Here is a 26,283-nt window from a genome sequence, read left to right as displayed (position 1 = left end):
TAGCCAGTCCTCTGTATCAGTTCACAGAACTACCATTATTATCATTATTTTTTCTACAGCTGGACCTTGGCAAGAAAAGGACTTCCTCTTTTTATTTACGTTCCATTAAAGTGCTATTATCATCTACCACTAACAACAGGAATGTGGACCTGACCAGTAGCCAGTCTGACTGGGGCTGATGGGAACTGCAGCCCAAGAACATCTGGAGGACTACAGGTTGGAGAAGGCAGATGTATGCCGATAAGATGTTTTTACCTAGGCATTCGGGCCCCCAATATCCTTGGCAACATTGAGGCTGCTGGAATTCCCTCATGCATAAGTGCCGGCATCCAGGGAGGGAGAGAGTAAAACTCCTGATTTCAAGGTAGTACCTGGAAGAAAAGGATTTGGGGTTTTGTTAAAGTTACACAGTTAACAGCTGAATCCCTAAAAAGGCTTCCGCCTTTTAAAAGTGCCTCTCATGGGCTGCTTCTGCTGGTTTCCCACATTCCTGAGGTTTTGTCAGCCTTCACTAGAGACCGAGCCTTTAGCATGGCAGCCCTGCCCTGTGGAACTCCCTGTCTGTACAGGTTTGGCAGGACTCACCCCTGCCTTCTTTCAAACGCCTACTCTGGGTAAAAGTTAGTTGCCTACATGCCACTATTAAGCTGCCACTCAAATCCCTTCACTGGCCTCTTTACACAAACTCTCTGCCCTTATTTTCAAAGTCTATTATTATTATTATTATTATTAATACTTATACCCCCGCCCATCTGGCTGGGCCTCCCCAGTCACTCTGGGCAGCTTCCAACAGGATATTAAAAACACAATAAAACATCAAACATTAAAAACTTCCCTAAACAGGGCTGCCTTCAGATATCTTCTAAAAGTCAGATAGTTGTTTATTTCCTTGACATCTGGTGGGAGGGCGTTCCACAGGGCGGGCGCCACTACCGAGAAGGCCCTCTGCCTGGTTCCTTGTAACCTCATTTCTCACAGTGAGTGAACCGCAAGAAGGCCCTCGGAGCTGGACTTTAGTGTCCAGGCTGAATGAGCCTGGAGATGCTCCTTCAGGTATACAGTGCTGGGCCAAGGCCGTTTAGGGCTTGTCTTGAGTCTTGTCTTAACCCCCTTTCAGCCTTTCTTTCTCGCTGTATAGGTTCTCACTCCTATACAAGGCGGCCATTGGTGTTGTGTAAGATGCCTGGCCTTTTGGCCATTTAAAATCTGTGACCGTGAGATTTTAGTGCAATATTTGGCAGGTGCACTTTTCCCCATCACGTTGATGGGAGAAATTGCAACCATGGAACTTGTGGTCATCCCCCTCAAAGCGCTAATGGCAAAGAAAAAAAATAAAGCCAGGGTGTTGCTCCAGATGAAACTGAAAATGTCGCCCCTTGCCTTGCCTCCTCCTCCACCTACTTAGCAGGCACTATCTGGAAGGGGCCCGGGAAGTAAAAGAAGCCTTGAAGGCGTGAACGGGGGCAGGCGGCAGGGGCGGGCAGTGGAAACACAGTAAATGGGCAGCAGTCCTGTCCAGAACCTGCTACCCTGAGATGACTGCCTCACAATGCCACACAGGCAGACCCTGCTCCCAATAATTTAATAAAGGGCCTGCAATTCTTATAGAAACATCCTGTCTTTTCCTTAACATCTCTTAATAGCTTAACCATCCTTGAGACATTCCATACTTTAGCTAACTACATTTTCAGGGGCTCTTTTAATGTTTTGCATTTATGCAACGACCATGCAGGAGGGCATCATGACTGTCTCAGCCATCAACATAGGTTTTTTCATTATGATGTTTGAATGCACGCACACACACACACACACACACACACAAAACTTCCTGCACTCAGCTGCACCGGTGTAGCAGGGCCTCTTCTCTACACCTTCCAAAGCCTTGAAAAGCACATACGAATGTTCCCTATTGCATATTGGAGACCTGGTCTGTGAATGAAGTTGTATGCATGAGGATCTTTCAATCTGTGCAACCAACACAGGCAGATCCTGCCATTGTGGTGCCCCAGTCTGTGACACATGCCTTTGTTGTATATGCAGAAAACACCTAAAGAGAAACAGCTTTAGGGCCTCTCCAGATTTGAAGCTGAGGAGCAGGGAGAGCAGATGCCATCCCATATAGTAAAGGTAAAAGGTAAAGAACCCCTGGACTGCTAAGTCCAGTCAAGGGTGACTATGGGGCTGCGGCGCTCATCTTGCTTTCAAGCCAAGGGAGCCGGCGTTTGCCCACAGACAGCTTTCCGGGTCATGTGGCCAGCATGACTAAACCACTTCTGGCACAACAGAACACCGTGACGGAAACCAGAGCAGCGCACGGAAACGCCGTTTACCTTCCCACCTCAGCGGTACCTATTTATCTACTTGCACTGACGTGCTTTCAAACTGCTAGGTAGGCAGAGGCTGGGACAGAGCAACAGGAGGTCACCCCGTTGTGGGGATTCGAACCGCCGACCTTCTGACTGGCAAGCCCAAGAAGCTCAGTGGTTTAGAATACAGCGCCTTTTACATCCCATACATATAGTATCCATAGATCTACTGTGCAAATGGGGCTTACACTGATTGGCAATATCAATAGGTAGTTAACAAAAGAATTACCTGCAGTCACGTATCCCAGAGCTATTGGTGATTTTGGTATAACCTTCAGGACAACTGATTTCATAGTTGAGGGAACAAGACCTGCATTTGGTTTTTGTGGTAACAAGTGCCTTCTCGTCACATCTGTTCTTTGCCTGAGAGTGGAAGTGAGGGAAAACAGAATTAATGCAATTAGAGCTGCCCACATTCGCACCTATTGTCATAATAGAGCTTTTAGCAGCAGTTGGGTGTGTTGACCTTAACAGTGGTCCTGGCCTATTCCAGGCAATCATTTAGTAGTGGCGCAGGGTTAGTGGAGAGAGTCAAACAATATGTATGAAGTCATAGAAGTTTACAGTAAGTGGAGGAGGTAGAGTAATAACAATGCCTTAAATGCTGAGCTTAATAGAACAGCAGCCCTTTACCCTCCCATTGTGCCCTAAGGCCTCTGAGAGCCAAACTAAATGGCATGTTAAATGCATGGTTACATTTCTGTGCCTTTTAATTTTTTCACAAAAAGAATAGCATTGGCTAAAGAATAGACCTTGGACTGGGAATGTGGTGCAGGGGAGGAGAGGTTCTAACAATCTTTCTGTGCTGCTTTCCTGACTAAATAAATAAAAAAAATGTGCCCATGAAGCCACTGGGTCCAGAAGGAAAACTAAGAACCTGAGAAAGAGCCCTGTGCTGGATGAGGCCACAGGCCCACTTAGTCCAGCATCTTTTCCTCACAGTGGCCAACCAGATGCTCATGGGAAGACTGTGAAACTTGCAAAATGTGTACTTTAGTCAAAACTGCATGCAAAAATGTGTCCGTTAGGAGAAATCTGCAAAGGAATTTTCATGATGATTTATTTTTTTAAAATGGCAAATTGCTGCAGAAATGTGGAGAGCTGGATTTAAGACTGGAAAAAGAAGAAGCCGAAAGAACCCAAATTGACATAGTGCCTTCCACCCCAGCTCCTTGGGACACCTTATTTCTCAGCAGTGCTTTTTTTTCTTAAAAAAAAAAAATGTTTAGGGATACTCTCATTTTCCTACTCATATTCCCCCTCAATGAGACCAAACAGATTCACAAAATCTGTGTACCCCCACCCCCAAAAGCACTGCTTCTCAGTAAATCCTATGCATGTCCACGCAGAGGTAATCCCCATTATGTACAACAGCACTTACTTCAAAATAAGTGTGTAGCCTTAGTTACCCAAATCTCTTTCATGGAGACAACAAGGATACACCAACATTTCAGAGCTTGATAGCCAAGAGATTCCAAGATTAACTCTAAAATCTATCTCAGAGATCAGGCTCAAGTCCTCTGCCTGTTTTGCTCTGCTGTGTTAAAACTCAGTTTCTCACCTGTAGGTGTGTTTATGGGAGATAGTCAACTGAGCAGAGAAAACCTATTGAAATTAATGGACCTAACTTCATCATTTTCATTAATTTCAGAGAGCCTACTGTGAGTAAAAGTTAGTTGAATACCAGCCAATAGATTTATCCATAGCTTCTCTTCCCTCCTCTATAGGAATTCAGTATGGATCCTTATGCGAATCTCTGGTATCATCATCTAAAAACAAAGCACACTACTTACCTGTTCAGCTGTTTTCATTAAAGTGGTGGTATTTGTAATTAAAGACGATATGAGAAATAAAAATGCCAAGTGTTTCACCATGATGAAAAATAGTTGCTCATAAATGCTGATGTTGTAGCAACACAATTTTACAAAATTCTGCTGTGCTCAGTTCATCCACATTATTAGACAAAAGCGGGTGCCATTCAAAATATATCCTTTTTACCTTCTCCCAAAGCAGGCAATGAATGGAGAGCATGTGAAACCTGACCTTAGATAGCAAAGGCTACCCAAATGCATGTGGTTGCAGAAAGTGCTCACAGCAAACTCGTTTAACACTTCCTAACTGGCATCCTGCCAGACTTTACTGTGCAAATTCTCCTTCCCCGGCCCCCTCCCCAATTTCTAGAGTTGTTGACAGCAGATTTCCAAGGACACTGAGCACTGGTGACAGAAGATAAAGCTCTGGCCGTGAGTCAATATGTCATCCACTAACCTGTCTTAAATGAAATGAGACAGAACTTGGTTTTATTTTATGTTTTTGCAAAGATGTGAGCGTAACAGAGCTCAATAAAAGGCTTATCAGAGGTGGGCAAAAGAGCATCTCTAAGCTTCCAGTTAGCTGTAGCAAGTGCTTACTTCATGTTGCAATATCTTATCGATTGTTTTAAGAAGGCTAGGATGGGGGACACATGTTTTTGTAAAGCAGTCCTAATTACCTACCTGCATGCCCCACAGTGCAAACAAACATTTGAGGGTGCCTCCAGACTGTCTGTATTTTGCAGGAGGGATTCATTTGTATACCAGACATATAAGTTTGCACAATTAAAGTGGATTGAAGTGCTCTGTTGCTCTGGCTGAACAAATCCAGAAGAAAACTTTCATTTTCTAGAGAAATTGGGCAATTAAATTGGTCGATCTGTCCTAGAGGAGGACTGGGCTTGGATCTGAAGGAGTGTCCTCTCCCAATTGTTGTCAGTAGTATCAAAACAAAATAAAAAATAAAAAATAAAAAAATCCTTCCAGTAGCACCTTAGAGACCAACTAAGTTTGTTCTTGGTATGAGCTTTCGTGTGCATGCACACTTCTTCAGATATGCTCAAGTAGTATCAAAGGAAGATTTCTATAAAAAAAAGAATTCCAATGGCATCAAGTCCCCAGTTTCAGAATAGTATTTGAAGATATGGCACATTGCTGTTATATCCATGATAACCTTTTTTTTAGGAATCAGAGGGATGCAAAATGCTGAATGGATTATTTATGGGAAAGCTAAGGTTTTGTTTTAGTTTTTTAGCTTTTTTGGAATGACAGATTTGTACTTTTTCTTTATTGTGGATGGTTGCACGTAATTAATTAATTTTGTGTAAACTGGCTTTGCAAGAGTTTTGAGACCCAAATGATATTGGTGATGAGATACAGCAAGTCCACAACTTGTGCACATTAGCTTTACACACATGGAAGTTTCAAACAAAAAATTAGAAGCGGGTGGGAAAGGGTCAAGGTTCTGGGGGAAATGACTTTGATAATCTCACCCACCATTTAAAATCACATATAGTTTTAAAATCACATATAGTCTTGACAAGATGCGATTTTGGCTTTAGGTGTGATTCCCTGGAACGTAACCCCCACAATAAGTTGCAGGCCTTCTGTACTACTGACTTTTCCAGGGCAAAACCAGAGATGTTCTAATCAGGAATACCACCAAAGGCCAGATATGGACTGAACCAGCTGTTTCCGGTATGCCCTGGGATATCCTCCGGGGAAAATGGATGTTGAAATTCTTCCTTGCCCCAGGCACAATTGGCCCTTTCAGGTTCTCTAATTTCAGTTTATACTCAAATCTCCGTTGAATGCAGTGAAGCATCCGCTACTGATCAGGTTCCCTCTACTGGCCACGTGTGTGTATTACATCTTATAATCTAGTACAGAGGTAAACGAGGGAGGGATCATACATATATCCTAAGAGGTTCCTCCTAAAAAACCCCAGCACAATGTAGTCTGAGCATGCTCAGTTTCCATGGAATACTGACGGATGGGAGGGGTACAGTAGGCATGTCCTCCATGTGTAGACAGTCAGTCTAGCCAGGTAAAAACGTGTTTGTGTTTGTTTGTTTGTGTGCATGTGTGTGTGTGTGTGTTGGATGTGACAATGCTGTTCAAGACAGGGAAATAGTCTGAGTTGATATGATGCAGCTGTGCATGTTCCTAATTAGTTACCAGGAAATGAATCTTCTTAAATTGCATGTGGTTAAACTAGAATATTTTCTTTCCCACGTGCAAATTCTTCTTGTTTCCTTTGCATAGAGCCCAGAAGGTTTCGTCTGTGTACAAGACTGACCAGTGCTATTCATTTAAATATTCCCATGCCACTACTAGATAAGTTCAATCACAGCCTCTCTGAATAGACTTTTATCTCATTGGAAAACATTAATCATAAGCACCAAACGAATAAACCTCCAACCTGTCACTGTGGCCATGTATTGTTCTTTTTGAGAATGTTCTGCTAAAAAAGAAAAGAAAAAAAGATTAAAATTCTAAAAATTGTAACATAGGAAAGGACAAGGCGGAGAGATTTCCTGCACACTCATCAGATCTATTATGTACAGGGGAAGTCAATCGTTTCTCCAGGGTTTACAATGTATACATTACAGTTGACTGTGTATACTGAAAGCCTATACAGCCAAGTCATCTTGTGGGCCATTGTTTTGTTTTGACCTTTATTTCAACAGGTCTATCTATGCACTTTGACTTTTGTTGACTGTATGTGATTCATGGGCAGCCTGATCCACTCAAGAAGGCTTCATTACTGTATGGAGGTGCACATGTGCCCCCCGCTCCATGTGTGCCAGCTTGCAGAAATCACTGCTGGTTCTGGTGCAGCTTCTGGGATCCTCAGATACAAACTGGTGTTCATAACAATTCCAATGCAGATCCAAGATTCCAAGATGGCCCTGCAACAAAATGGTGCAGTATAGTCTCTCCTCCTAGCAGGAGTCCTCACCTTAAAGTAACCAGCCATCCAGCCATCATGTCTTTCTCTAGCTGCCCATTCCATTTTTGCACCCCTTTCTGGTTCTCCATTCTCCTCCTTGATTGACACTTGGCATTTTGTGGCTACTGAGCATGCTCATTCTTCAAGGGGCTATGCTTTTATATTTATTCTAGGGTTGTTCTCTTAAGTTTATTTGAAAAGGGTTTTTCGAGGGGGGGGGCGCGACTTCCCTGAACATGCTGATACCTCCCTCTTGTTTTTCAGTGGTCCTGTTGGGGTTCCGTTCTTCTCAGCCTATACAACCTGAGCCTGCTATTAGTGGGAATGTTACCCTGGTGTAAGGCTGCAGAGACTGGTCATTGGAACACAGAGCAGCAGGAGCAGAGAAGAAGCCGGATGTTCTCTCTTCCTTCGTGTCACTTAGTAGCTTTGTCAAAATGTTTCTCTTTGGACATAAACAAAAGTGGCTTCCCAGGTGAGGCAGAACTGCTATGCTAGCATCCTAGCAGGTGGTTGGCTGTTGTTTAGTGGGAGGGGTGCATGGAGGTCAGCACAGTGCAAATGCACTGGAAGGAGCACCATGTTGCCTCTGACGATGTTTTTCCACCATGCCACAAGTGGAGAGAAAGCAGGATAGGAGGTTAGCAGGATGAGGGCCAGGGGAGCTGCATAGATCCATTAACATTTGAGAGATTGGAAGATTTGTATGACTGTGATTCCTAGTAGTTCCCGAGTTGCACTACAAAGAAGGAAAGAGAAGAACTCAAATTAAGCAAAATTTTAAAAAAATTCCTTCCAGTAGCACCTTAGAGACCAACTAAGTTTGTTATTGGTATGAGCTTTCGTGTGCATGCACACTTCTTAGCTCATACCAATAACAAACTTAGTTGGTCTCTAAGGTGCTACTGGAAGGAATTTTTTTAAATTTTGTTTCAACTATGGCAGACCAACACGGCTACCTATCTGTAACTCAAATTAAGCACCCAGAGAACAAAAACCTAGTAACTCACATTAAGCATAATTTGTTTGTTTTTCTTATATCTATGTTCCTGTTTTGCAACTCAAAGGGTCCTGCAGCAACTGGGGGGGTCAATGTGGCTTCTTTCCTGTTATCCTGTGTCAACCAGGGGTCCAGAACAGCTTTCAGAAAGGCTAGAAATCAGACATTTCCCTTTCCTGTGCTATGATCAAGACAAAGCCAAACATTCTTTATCCATCACCAGGATGGGGGTGGGGCACCCTTTCATTCCCATGAGACTTGCTTCTTCCCCACTGCCTGCAAATACCAGAGCACAAAAATATGCTCCTGTGTGGATTTTTTTTAAGGTCTCACTAGGGATGTTTTCAGAATTAGATTTCTGCAACCCAACATGCTTTTCCCAGATTATGGGTGGTATTCAATGGAGCATTAGTCATAGCAGACCCACTGAAATTAATGAACACAAGTTAGGTCCATTAATTTCAATGGGCTGACTCTGAGTAAAGCTTAGTGCAATATGTGCATCAGAACATATTAGACTTTTGGGGTGGAATTCAATGTCACGCTAAGGAGATCGTTTCATCAGTGCCAGCATTTCTGCTTTCAGACAGAACAATCTCCCCTCTCTGTGTTGTCCTGGGGTATGGAGTCGGTTGTACTACCAGGATGCTTCTGCTAGTGCATTGCTTATTATGTGTTATGTACAAATATTCCCAGACTGCTTGTGTATATGTTTGTGCATATTATGGAAATGTATACCTTACTTATATGTCTTGTGGCATCTTGCAAGAGGAGTCACAAATGCACTGTGCAATTAACCACAGTAAACTTTCACTGGGCACTTTGAGAACCTGTCTCTTTTTTCTTATATCTAGTGTTTTAGTTCCTCTACTGAACACTACTAATAAGAGTTCACTGAAGAAGACAGAAGAGTTCTGCGTATCTCACAGACTTACTGAGAGCATTCTGTGGCTCACCCACACCACAACGGAAAATCCATTTCCCAAACCTCTGTACTCCCATGCCTATCTGATTCGTTAATGATTCACATAACTCTGTGTTTGTCAATTAACCAGGTCCACGCTTCCTTTGTTTTATATAGTGCATTTTGTTTCATGTGCTACATTTTGCTTAGCCCTCCCATGGTCCGCCTGTAGACGGCCCCTGAATCCACCTTCCCTTGCATATTTTCCGGTGCATGTGCATTAGTGGAAGAGAGGAAGACAGAGCAGGCACCACATTTCCTTCAATCCTTCCCTCAACAACACTCCAGTGCTGCATTTCCAGAAAACCAGAATACATTTTGGTTCTGCATAGGCTTTTTCCTTTCTTTACAGGCCCTGGGAAGAAGGAAGGGGTTATCATGGCAAGGGCTGGTAGTTATTGCATGGCATAGGTAGTAAAAATGTTTCTATGGCAGTAGGGGTGCCAACTTAAATAAAATACTGTGGGGGGTCCAGGTAAGCCCCGCCCTGCATAATTGATCACATGATGCCCATCAACTTTGTGGGGGCCCGGTCCCATCAAAAAATTTTTATTGTGGGGGCTGAATCCCCCACAGCCCCTAGGAGTTGGCTCCTATGTCTGGCAGCCACATCAGCAGCTGGGGAAAAGAGGCTGTGGAACACAATGGTATGATGGAACCCAGCACCTATATTTACTATTAAATAGTGGGTGGACATAGCAGATGGCACAGTGATTCTCAGGCTGGAACAGAACTGGACTGAAGGGCCGAGCCAGCCTGCTTATATAGTATTCAGTAACATGCAACAGTAACGACTCTCTCTCTAGCTACTCAATCCGTGAGCGGCACTCTCAATCCTTCATTTGCATGTGTGGACCTGAGTGAGAATTGCAGCCACAGTAGGCAGAGTGAAACTATATACACAACACCCCTAGTGGCCTAGGGTGAGAACTTAAATACATAATATTTACAGTTGTTCACGTCTACGCTAAAAAATAAAATTATAATAACAGATCTACAGAGTTACGGAGCTAGGCGAAACAAGCGGCAGAAACCAGCAACACACCAACACGTGAAGGGAAACAGTAACGGCCCATAAAGCCATGAAGTGCTTCAAGAGGTCTCTTCTTGGCAACGGATATGAGCAACAAAGAAAAAGAAATGAGGCAGATCAAATCTAGGATGGATGCAGGTGGGGAGTGTAGGAAGGGGCAAGGGCACGTTGGAGGAGTTCTGAGATGGGGAAAAGTGGGCTATACAACCTCCCATCATTCAGAGAAGCAGTCATCCCTTCAATTTTCAAAAGTTTTCATATTGTTAGTGGCAGGGGCGTAGCAAGGTAAATTGGTACCCGGGGGCAAAAATTTTTTGTCGCCCCCCCCCCAGGCATGAGAAGGTCAGGTGGTACCCGGTGCGAAAAATTTCTTGTCAACCCCCCCCCATTGATCCCCCCCGCAAAAATGGTTTTGCGTTATTTCATATTTTCTTACAAAGGAATAATAACAAGTAATAATAATAATAATAAACTTTTATTTATATCCCACCCTCCCCGGCCAAAGTCGGGCTCAGGGTGGCTGACATCAGATACATAACATTGGTATAAAATCAAACAATAAATAAATTATCTCCTAAAAACATCTCAAAATCAAATTAAAGTCTAATTAGATGGCTTTCCACAGGGTTAGGGTTGGGAACAGTAAGTGTTCTCTGAACTGAAATTTCAGCCTTCATGACATAGGAAAACAGCCAAGTGAACAGCTATTTTGGTGGAGGAGGGTCAAGATATTAACCGATATGCATGAAATTTCATATATAGCTATATAATCCCTAGTATAGTAAGATAAGACCTTCGGAGCAGGCATTAAAAAAAATATCAAAAAATGTTGTTTCTTGATAATTTGTCACCCCCTCCATTATGGAACCCGGGGCAGCCCGCCCCCCGCCCCCCTTGCTACACCCCTGGTTAGTGGGTAGTGAGAAAGTGGTTTGTTGGTTTGTTTTGTTATGGGAGAAAGTGGATTTGAGAGGAGGAAAACCTGAAATGTCAATCTTTCAATAAAAGCATGGAATATTTCTTGTGAAATTGATATAGGTTATTGGCTTCCGTTTCGTATTCGGTACCATAAACATTGCTTCTGGGAGCCTGTAACATTTCCTACGGCTCCCCTCCCTGGATTGCAGCAAAGGGGAAATAATTTCATTTGGCATTAAGAATGAGAAAGCTAAAGTATAGTTGAGCACAGCAAATTATGGAATACTTCAGCGTCAGGGCACTGCTCTGAAACTCCTTGCAGGAGTTGTGTCATTACAAATCTTGGTTTCTGTCATGATGGCGGCCATCTTTGTATGGGTGTCTGAGGGGCAGAGACTGACAGAACTAATAAATTATGAGAAATCCCATTGGAAGCCTTCGGCCTGAGCTGCAGATGGTATGCTGAGGAATGCTCTGTGTCTGCTGCAGCCTGTCGCTTTTCATCAGGGCTAATGAGGGAGAAGGCAAAGACAGCTGACTGAAATGAGAAAGTGTTCATGGGGCATACAGCTGATGGTGGTGCACGCTGTCAGTCAAGGGGTGGTCTTAGCCACAGATTAGATCTTTCCAGTGGCCTCTGCAGCTTGCTCGCTCCCTTTGTTCTTAAAAGACTCTCTCAGCTGGTGAAATTGCAAACAAAAGGCAGCTCTATCCGAAGCAACAGTGCAGAAGCCTTCACTGAGGAGGAACATTAAGGGAAGCCGTATCAGCGAGACAAGCGGCGCTCGGACAATGCAGGGGACCACCGACGGCATTGCATGAGACCTCGAGGGAGTCTGGTAATTACTCTTAGAGGCCCCGTCACTTTCCTTCCACATAAAAGGCTGTAGAGAAAAAAGGCCCTGTTCGCGCATTCTCACCCGTTGCTTAAAGACTGCAACACCCAATGTTGCATATCCCCAACGACACATCATACTTCTCAGTGCCATGATTAGTCACATTGCTGTCCCACCCATTTCTAGAAGGAGTACAGGATAGCATACAAGTCCCCACCACAGCCACCCCATTTTTATTTACACAACAATTTTAAATGGACCAAGACCTGAACTATCACACTATCAAACTATTATAAAATGATGTGAGATTAAGTGATTCTCTCCACCACCACCACCTACGGTGTCAGAGAGCAAACTGGTCAGTGAATCACACAGTTAAAAGTTGGAGTTAACTCATTATTAGCAAAAAGTTGATCTTCACAGACTTGAGTGAGTGCAGGCCTAGTGGAGCACAGCAGCTCATCCCCGGTAGGTCCTACTCCATGAAATCAGTTGCCAAGACTAAAGGTTCCTCCCCCCCCCCGCCCCAAGCCATCTTGAGGGCTTTTCCCAAGCATTCAGAGACTGTGCCTGTGTGCCTCTCTTTGCTCCTCCTGTTTTATGCCTCTTCTGGTTCTGGCAGTCAGTGGAGTGTGGAGCTTGTCATAGCAGGAGGGTGAGATGCCCAGGACTCTTCACCAGCCTGACTCATCTCTGCCTCTTGGCCTCCCTCCTGTTTCAACTTCTGCCTCTGATTCTGGACTTCTTTCTGCCACACGCTCTCCCAGCTCACTAAGCCCTGCTACCTCTTCAGCTGCTGACCCCACCTCTTCCCCGTCTTCTCCCTGTGACCACTCATCATTGTCCCACCACCGCTCCCCAGGCTCTGCACCTTCTTCCCTTGGTGGTTCCTCAGCTGGTTCCTCCCACCGTTCTTCTGCATCCAACCAGCCCATCACAGATGGATGATAGAGAAGTCATTTGTGAGGTAACCAGAAGCAAAGTTGGCCAGGCCTGCTGTTGCCAATAAGAGGCTTTTTTCTCAACTAAGGTGCTGCTAGGTATTTAAAAGCAGTGGCAGCTGGTGCGTATAGGGACTGGTAGGGTGGAAAGTTTGGAGCCCAACTGTAGATGGCGCCACAGACAATAGCAGGCAGAATTTCTCCTCTCTCCTACTTCCTGTTGAGTTCTACTAGCAGTGCACTTTGCAGCGAATCCAACTACCTTGTAAGCCAGTAGTGGGGAACATGTGGCCATCCAGATGCTGTTGAACTACACTAATGCCTTCAGCCTCAGGCAGCCTGGCTAATGGTCAGGGATTTGGGGAGTCAGAGCCCAACAACATCAAGGGGCCTCATCCATATAAGCAAAGTGTTTTTTGAAGGGGGGAGGGTTTTAAGAAAGGGTGGGGAGGAGATCAGGACCCACTATGAAAATTTAGGAGCCTCTGGGCCACCTCTAACAGCAGCTTTAGGCACTAGGTGAAAACGTTCCACTTCAACCAGGCCTTTGGCTGATTGACACCCCATGCCCTTTTAAAAGTATTGTGGGAGGAAGGATTTTTGTTTTGTTCCTATTTTTATTACGTATTTTATTTTTTTAATACAGTATACAAATTTAATAAATCATCATCATCATCATGAAGTGCAATGGTTATAAACTTCTGTATGGGAGAGACCAGCTTTAAGAGCACTGCAAGACCTAAGATCAGTTTCAGGAGAACAACTTGTGACCTATGTGACCCAGAATCCCTGGATTCCAAGTATCGGTTGCATGTGCTATTGCTCAAAGCAAAAATAATGTTATTTCCACCAGGTGGCAGCAGAATAAAAGCAATTGCAGTAGATTGTAGCCGGTTGAAATAGCTGCCATTTCAACTACCTTTATCCCCCCCCCCCCCCAGCTTTTAGAAATCTAACAGCTACCGTTCTGGAATTGGTGGCTCCTGAACACATTCATATCATGTTTCCTTGTAGAGGTGTAGACTTTTGCTTCCAAGGTTACATACTGACGTTACGTTAGTTAAAAATGCACGTTATGAAGAGGCCTGCTGGATCAGGCCAAAAATACATCTAGTCCAGCAGCCTTGTTCACACAGCAGCCTTTCAGATGCCTATGAGAAACTCACAATTCCTGTCTCTTTTCCCAGCAACTAGTATTCAGAGACATATTGCATGTGTCTGTGTTACTCAAAATGTTAACATCTTCATTTTATTTTTATTGCTTCGGACAATCCTTTGTGTAGGATCTCAACAAAAAAATTCAGTATGGGAAATCTTTGCAGGGTACCTCCTGCCACCATGGCCTAAAAAGACAGGAAAGTTTGGGGCGACTTTCTCTTACAATTTCTGTACCACTACTTAAAGGGCCTGAGATAGCTCAGTTGGTAGAGCATGAGACTCTTGATCTCAGGGTCGTGGGTTCGAGCCCTACATGGGACAAAACATTCCTTCATAGCAGGAGGTTGGTCTACATGGCCTTCGTGGTCCCTTCCAACTCTACAACTCTACTAGAATTCTAAGATTCTAGTATATAATGTCTGCCTCCTGCAATAGATGACAGTGGAAGGAGCTAACAGGCTCTGCACCAGCACCTTGGCCAGCATGAGCCCCCCAGTGATGAATCAGATCACCACAGCATCCTTCCTTTCTTATTTTTAAAAATGTTTTATAGTCAGCGTGTGGCTGACTGGGCATGAACATGGTTACTGATGCTCATTTTATTATTTGCACATTACAAATCCATTTCTACAGCAAAATGGTGCTTATGTGCCCAAGGAAATATATTCAGCGTCAGGATAGCAGGAGCGAACTGCCATTTTATTGCTGTAGCAGCAGGAACACAGTGGATGCAGGAGTTGTAGTTAGCTCTGCCTGTCTTTGGCTCTGGCGCCACCTACTGTCGGTCTCCTTGCCCTCCACCCAATGGGTACCCGCTGTTACTGCTTTTGAATTGAATTGTTTGCAGTAACAACTGAACATTCTCTGCTCAATCAGAAAACTGTATTCCAGTCCTGCATAATCCAGCAGGGTGTAATTTTCAAGATGTCACACTAGGAACGGGGAGACCTATGTTCAAATCTCCAGTCTGCCAAGAAATTCACTGGGTGACCTTGCGCTGTCACTTTCTCACTACTTCACAGGGTTGTTGTGAGGATAAAATGGGAGGTGGAGAATCACACGACACAACTCTTAGCTGCTCATTGAAGCCCATAGAAGACAATCTTTCTAAGGAACTGCTTGCACTTTGCCAACACAAATGTACTGAGAGGAACCATTGCCTGTCAAGCTCGTTGATTGAACTGAGCTATGAACTTTTGTTTGACTGTCATTAGTTCCGGTCCTGGCAGCTGAAACACAGTTCCCCTTTGTATGCATGCTGCATTTTCACCTTCCCTGTGGGCTGAAAAGAGGTTTTTATGTGACCTCTTTGAAGGCCAAAGTATATGTCTCTATGCCCCTAGATACACACCCTGTCATAATAGGAAGCCGGGAAATTCTGGCAACTTGAATGACTGCCACAGTTATCCTGATTTCCTCTCTATTTCTGGCTCATAGCTAGCAGGTCAGAAGATTTTAAGAGTAATATAATTAGTGCACTGTGCAAAGCTCACCAAGACTGATACACAGGTTGGGCTTAATGTGACACCATGGTGATAAAAAAAAGTGAACTGAAAAACCTGGTCAACATATTCTGCTATTTATTATTATTGTTACTGTTATTACTATATATGTGTATGTATGTGTGTGTGTATATATATATGTATATAGCACCTCACCTTTCCTCCACAAAGCTGAAGGGGGTGGCATATGGTTCTTCTCCCACACATTTTAACCTCAAAATAACTCTGTGAGGTAAGTTAGGCCAAGGGATAGTGACTGACCTTTGTGCCTGAGTGGGGATTTGAATCCCTGCTCTCCCAGGTCCTTGTGTAACACTCTAACCACTGGACCACACTATATGCCACCAAATGTTTTGTTTTCAAAGAGAAAACAAGGAAGGCTGGTCTCTTGTCACACGATTAAGGATAGCTCCTAGTGAGCAGAACTGCTCAAAGGCTGGAGGTAAACTTATCAGCCTCTGCCTCTAATCCATCCTTTTGAACAACTGCAGGTGGGAGAGCTTTCTCTCCTGATTTCCATTGACTCCTTCTTCGTGTGCTTCATCTACCATTGTAAGGTGAAGGAGGTATGAAAGATACTCAATTCCTTGGGGCGAGAGGAAGGACCCTAGGAGGCCCTGGGGCTGTGAGATTCGGGTCAGATGGCCCTTGTCTGCCAGTCTCCAGTTTAACGTTCCCCAGATCACCTGCATCATGTTCAGGGCTGGCAGCATGGACCAGCTCCCCAGCTGGTGGCAACGTAAACCTGAATAAGTTTTACGTGTATCCTCCCAGGGCTTCTTGGTTCATAACAAGGCATCACACCCTCCAACATTTCTCCAATGAAAATAGGGATGTCTTAAGAAAAGTGGGACATTCCAGAATCAACCCAGAAGCTGTAAATCCAGGACTGTCCCTGGAAAATAGGGACACTGAAGGGTTTGAGGCATTGCCATGTTCCTGATTATATCATCAGATGCCCCATGAGACATAGAGCTCAGAATGGGCCTCAGTTGAAACCAAGCTATTTTTTTTAAAAAACAACTTTTATTTATGAAATTTTAACAGCTTTTATACACACATAGTACAGTATCCATCACTCATTATTTTCCTAAGACCTCCCAATCCAGCTCTCTGTGGCATTCTAGGGAATTCTTGATCTGCTGCATATCCTGATATTTCATCCATTATCATTTCACATCTTCCTTTTTTTATGTGATCTGCTGCTTATATGTTAACTCCTACTTGTAGGTTAAATTGCAAATTGTACCCTCTAAGACAGGCATAGGCAAACTCGGCCTTCCAGATGTTTTGAGACTACAATTCCCATCATCCCTGACCACTGGTCCTGTTAGCTAGGGATGGTGGGAGTTGTAGTCCCCAAACATCTGGAGGGCCAAGTTTGCCTATGCCTGCTGTAAAATAATCTCCAAAACACCTCCACTCTGCACTTATCTTTAATTCATCCTTATTCCTTAGTTTTGCGGTTATGGTTACTAGTTCTATTCTATTAATTTGTTCTGTCAAATTTCCTTCGTGGGTATCTCTTCTTCTTTCCCCCCTTTTTTGTTGTTGTTAATTCAGACTGGTTCCATATCAAGCTCATTTTGAGTGAGTCCATTCCAAATTGAACCCACTGAATCTTGCCCATCTCTAGTTACACCTTTGGACATATGTGATCAGAGCATTCAAAGAAGCCCACAAAAAATTCTGGCCTGCACAATTTTTTGTTACCCCATCCACCCGCTCCTGCAAATCTTTTGTTAAGTGCTGAGGGTCTGAAAAGGGGCAGGCGTTTCTTACCCAGCAGACTTGTAAAGAGCTACTCATGATATCATGTGTCATCTCAGCTCATACAGTGCAGGTCCCTGTTCTTGACAACCCTTCCTAGCCCTTTGTCCTTATGATATGCATTTTAGGTCCAATGTAAGCAATTCCCAAAGCATAGCCTTCAGCTTGTTGCAAGGAGCAGGCAAACTGAGTTGCTGCCGTTGCTATCAACTTTACATGGAGCAATGGCAAAACTTTAAGGTGTATTTGTGTGTGTGGGAAACTTTTATTATTTCAGATGATAATTCGGAAGCTTATGGAAGCCTAGTGACAGGAAGAGGGGAAACCCAAATTGTTCCTGGGAGGAATGAGAGGAGGAACACATATGTTGTTTCTGCTGACACATTTCTGTTGCCCATCTCTACAATAATTAATTAACAGATCCCCAGCGTAGCGCCCCCCCCTTTCCCTTCCTTTCTTTGACTGCTCAGATGCCTTCATCATCTCCATTTGAATAAAAGCAAGTCTTTGCAATGCTGATTTCTGAAAGCAGAGAGGCTGTGCTGTGTGTGTGTGTGGAAACTAGCTTTCAGATTATGAGGGATAAAAAATGTACTGTATATTGGAAGAGCTATGGAACTTATTATATAGAAAAGAACCAACTTATTCAGTGACAGGAAGCTACAAAGAAAATTAGATTAAACTTGAGACCGATTTTTTTTTTAAGAGAAATTTTTTTCAGGTGTACCAGACTCCACAACGTATTCTTTCCTCAAAGAACCCATAGAATTGTAGTTTACCCCTCACAGAGCTACAATTCCCAGCACTCTTAGCAAACCACAGTTCTCAGGATGCTTTGGTAGAAGCCATGTGCTTTAAAGCTGTGCAACTGAACTTTAGCTGAATCTGAGCCTGTATGTACAGTATTATCTTTCCCTTTATTTCTTACTTTCTGGACAGGAGGACAATTGCTTACGTAGCCAGAGAGGCACCATCCATTCTCAAGAGGGAGGTGCCAGCATTCTTAGGGGAACCCTGACGCTTACAGAGTGTTTAAAAAGCCTTGAGTGCAGTGAAAAGAAGCTGTGGCTGCACGTGGCATTTTCCCACTCCTTGCAAGCAATGGCTGCTGTGCACGTTAACCTCTCCTGGGACTCAAGCAGCGACTGGGGTGGGACAGAGGAGACATTTCAATGGAATAAAAGGCTCGCAGGATTCCGAACTCCTCAGCACAGACAAACGGTGTCTTTCCTCGACGGAACAAAGGAGTCCCTAGTTGAACGTTTTGATATTGTACATCTGCCTGTGGCATGAGGACATTTCACGATTCCAAACCCTTGGCAGGCCTGCTTTATGGGCGATTTTGCTTAACTGAGAACGAAGTGAGAGATTCCAAGGAGTGTTCATCCACGGATATACAGAGGCCATGTCTGCACTATCCTTTTAGAGCAGACAAGGCAAAGAATCCTCAGGATTAGTTTAAGGATGTAGGGAGTTGTTAGGAGGCCCCCTCACAGAGCCACAATTTCCAGAGTGGTTAAACAACCGGCCCGTCTCCCCCAGGGAACTCTGGAAACTGTAGTTTTCTAAGGAGAATAGGGGTTTTCTAACAACACTCAGCATATTTAACCAACTACAGTTTCCAGGATCCTTTGGGTTAAGCCATCCATATTTAAAGTGATATGATACTGCTTTATATGTACAGTGCAGATGGGGCCATATTTTAAAGAGGCCTTGCTGCATGAGCTCTTGCTTCGGAAAAGCTTTTGGGCAACACACTTCTCTCAGTGAGTCTACCTCCATTTCTGTAGCTCAGTCAGTAGAGCATGAGACTCTTAATCTCAGGGTTGTGGGTTCAAGATTCTTGCATTGCAGGGTGTCAGAAGGGATGACCCCCGTGGTTCCTTCCAACTCCACGATTCTATGATTCTACCACCAATTGCTCTTCCTCTTTCCCATCACTGCTACCACCTATTTGCTTGCCAGGCAGAAAGCCAACAAGCAGGCTGGCATCTCCTTCTCTCCACAACTCTCCACATGGGTGATCAAGCAAAAGCAGGCTGCAATGGTAAAGAGTAAGTGCAGGTCCAGGGGGGCTCTTGTCAGTGGCCCCTCTGCTTGCTGGGATGTGGGCCCTTAGCAGTTGCGAGCCCTGAATATTCGTTCCGTGCCTTCTGCTACTCATGCGAAAAGAACCGTTCCGAAGCATGCCTTTTTAATGTATAAAAGTACCACTTAAAAATGAGGTTTCTCATATTAAAATGATATCTCCTCCTGGCACTTTACATGTTCTGACAGCCTCTTGGGAAATAAGCAACCATTAACTGGAAGCCATGCTTTGTCTTTTCAGTGATGCATGGCAGACGCCACATAAAGTTCGGAGCTTCACATCATCATCCTTAAACGGAGCTCCAGTGTGCTGGAAAGGATAACAACATTCAGCGCTGCCACTTAATTATCCTTGAAAGTGCATTCAGAAGGCCCTTTTCTCCATCTCCAGGTTTGAGCCAGATAATTCTATTTACCTGTGTTGACAGATTTTCCTGTCTGAAACAAATAATTCTGCAAACTCTTTGCTTGATTCGTGGACATTGTTTTAGCTTACAAGACATATCATGCATGGAAAACAAGCCAAGCTACTGGGTTCTGAAGCAGAAATGCCTTCACAACAATAACAAACAAACAAATAAATAAATAACAACCCATCGTTTTCATCTACTTTTTGATGCAGTTTTAGCTTGTTGTTTACCATTTCCACAGCACTGTTACCGTTTATTACTGTAATCATTTACATAGCACCATCAATTTGACCGGTATAAGAGGACAATTATCTGCCCTTCAGGACATGAGCTAACACAACGAAGGGAACAGGGAGATGGACATCGATGTACCGTCAATGTACATGCTGCTTTATGGGGGATAATATAAGCAACAAAACAATACTCTTTCCCTAGAAGCCTACAGTCCAAATGTTGACAGAATAGGATGTAACGGATGAAAGGGTGGGAGGAAAAGAAAAGACCAGAGTAATAAGGGTGGATATATGCAATGGCAGTCACACATGCTCAAATTTAGTTTTGGATTGGAAAGAGCTAAGCAAGAATGCCCCTGTTCAAAACTCAGGATGCCTTCAGGCGATCTGACTCTATCAGCTCCCACTGTTCTCCCCATTATCTCCAGCAAATACTACAACTCTGTTTTGCCCTACAGCCCCTGGTGGTGAGTTGCTGGGGATGTTGCCCATTGCAGGGACTGCAGAACTGAGGCCCCCCAAGTTGGAAGTGAAACATTCGACTTGTGGCCAGTGAGCACATTCAGTCATGTACTGTATTGTCAATATGAAAACTCTGGAATTAGAGGGAAGGAGCAAGATTGACGTGTATGCAAATTCCTGCTCTTACCTTCATAACCACAGATCTCATTTGAAGACTCATTAAAGGCCCCTTCAAATTTGGGGTGAAATGCTTTTCTGGTGCTGCCTACTTTTGACATACCGTAGGTCCTTGCCTAGCCTGAGTATTCACTGCTGGGCTTAAGTGTTGTAGCTCAAATGAAAGTAACGAGGACATTGTAGTCTGTATATACCTTCAACTAGAACAGGATATGATTTGATTCAGAGCAAACAGGAGAGTGTGCCAAGCCATCTTGTCACACGCCTCTGGTTTAAAGATGCAATCCTTGTAACAATCTAAACTGATGCCTAATTACTTTTCATTTTTTTACCATTTGAAATATATCTACCATGAAAATATGCATAAAATGAATGATGCAGTGACTAACTGTAGGGCTAGATTACAGCACCTGTGTTTCATTCAATGGGATGAATAGGATGCATGTGTCAGAAAGGGGTGGTTTATTGATGAGTAATAATAATAAATTTACAAGACACAACGGAGCTGCACTGAGCATCACTTCCATAAATTGTGCCTGCTCTGGGATTGTTCATAGATGAAGAGCAGAACACACACACACACACACCAACCAACTAAAGTTAGTTGTTCTTGAGCAGCTCAGTAATAGAGCACAAGATTTGCATCTCTATGTCCCTAAATTCAACACCAGCATCTACAGAAATGGCTGCAATGTTTTCTTAATACAGCATAAGGCTAGTGTTGAATATGATTTAGCGCTGGGATAGGATTTGGTTCTTCACAGTTTAAATATTACACTTTCCATGTTGATATTATCCAGAGTTAAGACTGCAACCCTAACTCCACTTACTTGGGAGTAAGCCCAGCTGAATTCAATAGGCCTTACTTCTGAGTAGATATAGTCAGGATTGCAATGGCTCAGTTTCTTAAGGGTTGGATCCGAAAAGTTTGCTTATATGCATTGCTTTTTAAATAAACAAATTTACCCAAAAAAGCAAAGTAAACATATCCTTATCCAATATCTCCCAAACTATAGCTAGCATTTCTTCCATCTTACATTTTTATGTCGAAAAAAGAAATAAAGGGGTGGCATTGTGAATTCATTGGGCTCATATCCTGGCAAGTACTTTACAAGCTCAGGCACAATCCTATGCAGAGGTACTTATTTATTATAACTGGGTAACTATTGCACTTGGTAGTAAACCCTCTTGAAATCAGTGGGGCTCAGTTCTGAGTGGGGGGACGACGACCAGTGTGTCTACATTTGCTTAAGCATGCTTACATCTCAGAATCTGTTTTGATGCATGTTTTCCAATTGCACGGTTCACTGAGGCTGTTGTCTCCTTCCTCCCCCACCCCCTTAAACATTTTTTAAAGTGCCTTGGTATGTAAAACGACACACACACACATCTCTGAAGGCAGGAGAGATGCGATCCCCTTTGTCAAACCCCTTCCTCACCACGCCACCCCTCCAAGCGAGACCCCTGGAGGAGCAACTACAGTTTTTTGGACTATCGGTTTATTGTGCGGTGGTGCAATATAGTAGGCCCTTTCTTCGACCGCCCCCCTCCTCTCCTTTCAGCATTTCAGCAGAAGAAGCTCCGCCGCGAGGCGAGGGGTGTGCGGGGCTGACCCTCGGCATCTTCACCCTGAGAAATGTGCAAAAGGATCCCTCGCGCGCCCCTGCGAGCCTCGCGGCCTTTGACGGCGAGGCAGGAGCAAGGCGAACGCAGCCGGCTTCTGCTTCCAGCCGAGGCCGGCCTTCTCTCCGCCCGCTCCATGTTTCCCCTCCCTGCTCTCCTCACAGCGCGAGAGGGAACAAAAAAAAACCAACCCCAGGCCCTTCCCCGGCCGCTCCTGCTTAATCTCCCTCCACCCACCGGTTGCCCGGCCAACAAGCCAGACAAGCAGGTGATCCATTGACAGGGAGCAGATGGTCTCCCGTCGAGGTAAGCGAGGCCCAACAAAGAAAACCATATTGATCATATTGCTCCTTTCCTATTCTTCGGATGCAGCGTCAGGGCTCGGGACGTTTTCTCACTCGAGTTCCCTCCTTCCCGCATAGCTGTCAAGTTTCGGATTTGAAAATAAGGGATCACATGGAGTAACACATGACTGGAAAGGTTTGCAATTCCACAAACATAGGTGTGCGATGCCTCAAAATAAAAAGAAGTGAACAAAAGAAGGCTCACAAGGGGGGGGGCATTGCTAAAAAAAAAAAAATCAACTTTTTAACCAGAGGTTCAACTGAATAGAATCTGAATCACATGCACCACAAGGCCTATGCAGCCTCAACTTAAGGTGGCTCCCGGCCTGGCTTTTTACAGGCCCCAGCTGACTGCACAACCTTTAGATACCTTTAGCTTCTGCACCCCTCCTTTGAACACCTGTCAACACAACCACACATAGGCATTTTCCACAACAGCTACGCAGCACAAATCCCTTCTGCAGGCAGGCACCCGTGCGCAAGAAATGCACTCCGCTCCCCACAGCGGACCCATGCTCCCTCGCCCTCTCGAATTTCCCCTCTGCAAGCTGCATCCATGGATAGAACATCGCACCTAAATATTTCCATTCTGCACAATGCGCAGCATTTGCACGACCTCCTCCTGACAGCACCACACACAGAGGGATAATTCCCCCACACAGCTTGATGGGCACATGTGCAACCCCCCCCACCCCCCACCCTCCACTATATATATATATATATATATTCAGATCTGCATGCCTCTTTGTCAATTTGAGCATAGTTGTGCTCCGTGGGCGACAACGTACGGGAATAGAAAGAGATGGGCTAGGCCTGGGCAGGCCTGGTCGTCCTCTTACATACCTACTGGGATTGACAAGTCATCTGACCCTCACCTGAATCTCATAGCTCGTCCTCTTATATACCTGCTGGGATTGACAAGTCATCTGATCCTCACCCTCACCTGAATCTCATAGCTCTCCGGTAGCTGCCTCTGATCAATTATCATTTAACTCTTGGGGAAAATAATTAGCATCACACATCATGTGCCTGGAAGTTGCCAAACCAATTAACCAACCAGAAGGATTACTGTTAATAGCACCAGTTTTCCTATAACTTGATATTGCTGGATAGTTTTGATCAACTGCAAAAGCATTTTTAGTTTGCTTTCTGTTGCCACGCTGGAACGTTTCTTTATTAGTGCCACTTTGTTTTGTATGATTCCTTGCAAATGAAGGAAAACAACTTTTCTGCTTGTATACATTGATAATGTAATTTTGGTTACTGAGGACAAACAAGATTGTACAAAAACAACATTGGATGCAGGCCATGCTGTAGTGTAGTGCTTATGCGACTGTGAATAAAAGGTGGCTGGGCTCATTGTCCCAGGGTTTGACGGGAAGAGGTGACAGAACTGATTTCCAATAAGTGCCTCCCTTTATTTCCATAACACGTCCTTGAGTCTGTACTCTGAATGGTGACATCAGGGACCTAGAAGGTGTAGGGCTTGTCAGTCCAACCCCTACACAGTCTCATCAGGGCTGACCTTAAGGCAATTGGAGCAATTGGGCCAACTTGGGCCCCGCGGGCCCCTCCTAAGGGGCCCCCTGCACCAAGGCAATCTAGATGGATTTTATATCTATAAGATTTTGCAGACTTTGGGTGTGAACTGAGGTGCTAGAAGAAGAAAAAATCAAGTTACGCCCCACTGCTTCAAATTGGGTCCCACTGAGTAGCCCTGAGTCTAATAGTTGCTGGGCCTGAATGTGTGAGAGGGCTGAGTGGGGAAGAGCATCATGAGGGCATTGCTAAATAAACAGAGACATAAGCAACTTTAAATTCCCACTAAACTCCAGTGTGGACAACCCCTCAGAGAAGAACATTGAGTTGCAACCACTCTGGGACAACAAAGTCCCTCACCACTCCTTTTAAGGCAGGCCTCTGGTCTTCTGCCTACTACGTAGACCAAACAATATGATGCTTAATGTCCTCCCAGTGCTATTTTCCTAGAGAAAGAGGTGCCAGAACTCACCAGGAACAAATCTAGGGTTGGGGGTGGGGGTTAGAGACCCACCAGAGGAAGGAGAGAAAGCTCTCTACGTCACCCCATCAAAAAAGGCCTCCCTCACCGTCTCCTCCTGTCTCTGCCTGCTTTGCCCCCCCCTCCTTCCCCGGATGAGCCACGCGGCTCTTGCTGTCCCTGCGAAGATGATGGGGGGTGATGGAGCGAGAAAGAGGTGCACTCGGGTGGGGTGGGGTGGGAGTTAAAGGTCCAGGCGGCTTCACGGGCAACCCACAGAGCCCACCTCTCGGTGTTTTTCTCCTGCACTGCACGATAGCTCGCTTTCAGATCCCGGAGAACTTTTAAGGGTCTCTGATGCGGCTCTCTCCTCGCTCCTCACACTTCGCGCGCGCTCGGCAGCCGGATGTTGAGGAACGTGGGGCAGGAAGTTTGGGAAGCGTAGCCTCTTTCCCTAGCATGGTCCTCCAGCTGCGCGGGCGGGGAGGTGGGTGGGTGGTGGACTCTCCTCCTCCTCTGGCTCCTCCTCCTCCCTCAGCGGCGCTCTAGGATTGCAGAAGGGGAGCAACTCTGCTTTCCCTGGACTCCAACTCTCCTTCCCGGACACTCAGATTGCCGCCTGGCCCTGGTTCCCCGTGCCACTGGCGCCATAGGGTAGAGATGTGCCCGGGGAGAGCAATATTCCCTTTGAAATAAAGGAAATTTAAAGGATATAAAAAATCAGGGATAGCAGCGGGAAACGGCTTGGAATAAGGGAGTTTCCCACAAAAAAGGGAGACTTGACAGCTATGTCCTTCCCGCCGCACTGCTGCCGGGCCTGCCTGCATCTCCCTCTCACACACAGGGCGACGCTGCTCCGCCTCCCCTTTGGGCAGCGGAGAACCAAGCAAGGCCTTGAAGGGCTACCTCAAGCGGAGCTGCAAATGGCGCGCATCTTTCCTTCCCTCCTCTTTGCCTAGGGCGCCTACAGCCTGAAGCCGGCCAAGTACTTTAGGCTCCTGAGGCAAAACGCCCCACAAAATACTTATTCCCCATCCTGACAGGGGGAAAACGCTATAACGGTTCAATGGCAAGGCGCTGTCCTTGCATAGCACCCCAAAACCAACTGTCGACACACCATCAGTGATGGCCGGATTTAGGTTTGATGAGGCCCTAAGCTACTGAAGGTAATGGGCCTCTTTACATGTCCAGCTGTCCTTTGTCAGCAACAAATTGTCACTGTTTTTTTGTGTTGAATATATGCTATATGGTAATTTATGGACCTAATAGGTATCTAAAGCCATTTGCACATGTTGCCATGCAACCAGTCCATGCAGAATGTAGGCACCTTATACAGTATAGAAATGAGCAAACCAGTGATATTTTAGGGAGCAGACTAGCAGGCGGGGCCCATTACTTACATCACAGGAGTCTACACAACACAAAACACTGTTGCGGTGTGTAGGTTTTGTTTTATTTATTTTTTATCTTATATTTTGGAAATGTACATCACATTTTCTGCGGATTGCCATTTGTTCCAGTTTAGTGCTAAAGAGCATGTTTTCCAGGGGGAAATGGAGCAAAGGCAAAACTGCTCAGACACATGCCTAGAAAGAATGGGACAAACAGAAAACCACTAGGATCCATGCTTTCTATAGACACAGGACAAGCAGAAGTGTGTACAAGCCCTAAGTCCCCCAACTTTTTTTTTGCCAT

The 26,283-nt window shown here is 44.8% G+C and overlaps 1 protein-coding gene and 1 long non-coding RNA gene across 2 annotated transcripts in view; both read right to left on the bottom strand.

Moving 5' to 3' along the window:
* STAB2 (stabilin 2) overlaps positions 1 to 4,482 on the bottom strand; it is an 82,844-nt gene extending 78,362 nt beyond the window's left edge. The window contains exons 1-3 of the mRNA XM_033161812.1: positions 4,160 to 4,482; positions 2,596 to 2,729; positions 256 to 371 (exon numbers count right to left, since the gene is read on the bottom strand). Of these exons, the coding sequence (XP_033017703.1) occupies positions 256 to 371; positions 2,596 to 2,729; positions 4,160 to 4,240 (331 nt within the window). The 5' untranslated portion in view covers positions 4,241 to 4,482. The remainder of the gene's footprint in view (positions 1 to 255; positions 372 to 2,595; positions 2,730 to 4,159) is intronic.
* A 1,500-nt stretch (positions 4,483 to 5,982) lies between these two features.
* Positions 5,983 to 21,936, bottom strand: LOC117053618. Its single transcript, XR_004427421.1, has 3 exons — positions 21,885 to 21,936; positions 6,600 to 6,641; positions 5,983 to 6,057 (listed from the first exon to the last, which is right to left on the bottom strand). It is a non-coding gene; the product is annotated as an uncharacterized LOC117053618 (long non-coding RNA).
* Between the last annotated feature and the right edge of the window lie 4,347 nt (positions 21,937 to 26,283).

This window comes from Lacerta agilis, chromosome 10 (genome assembly GCF_009819535.1).
Source record: "Lacerta agilis isolate rLacAgi1 chromosome 10, rLacAgi1.pri, whole genome shotgun sequence".
Taxonomy (NCBI): domain Eukaryota; kingdom Metazoa; phylum Chordata; class Lepidosauria; order Squamata; family Lacertidae; genus Lacerta; species Lacerta agilis.
The sequence above is the reverse complement of the archived record's forward strand: the minus strand, read 5'-3'. Positions and strand labels throughout refer to the sequence as shown.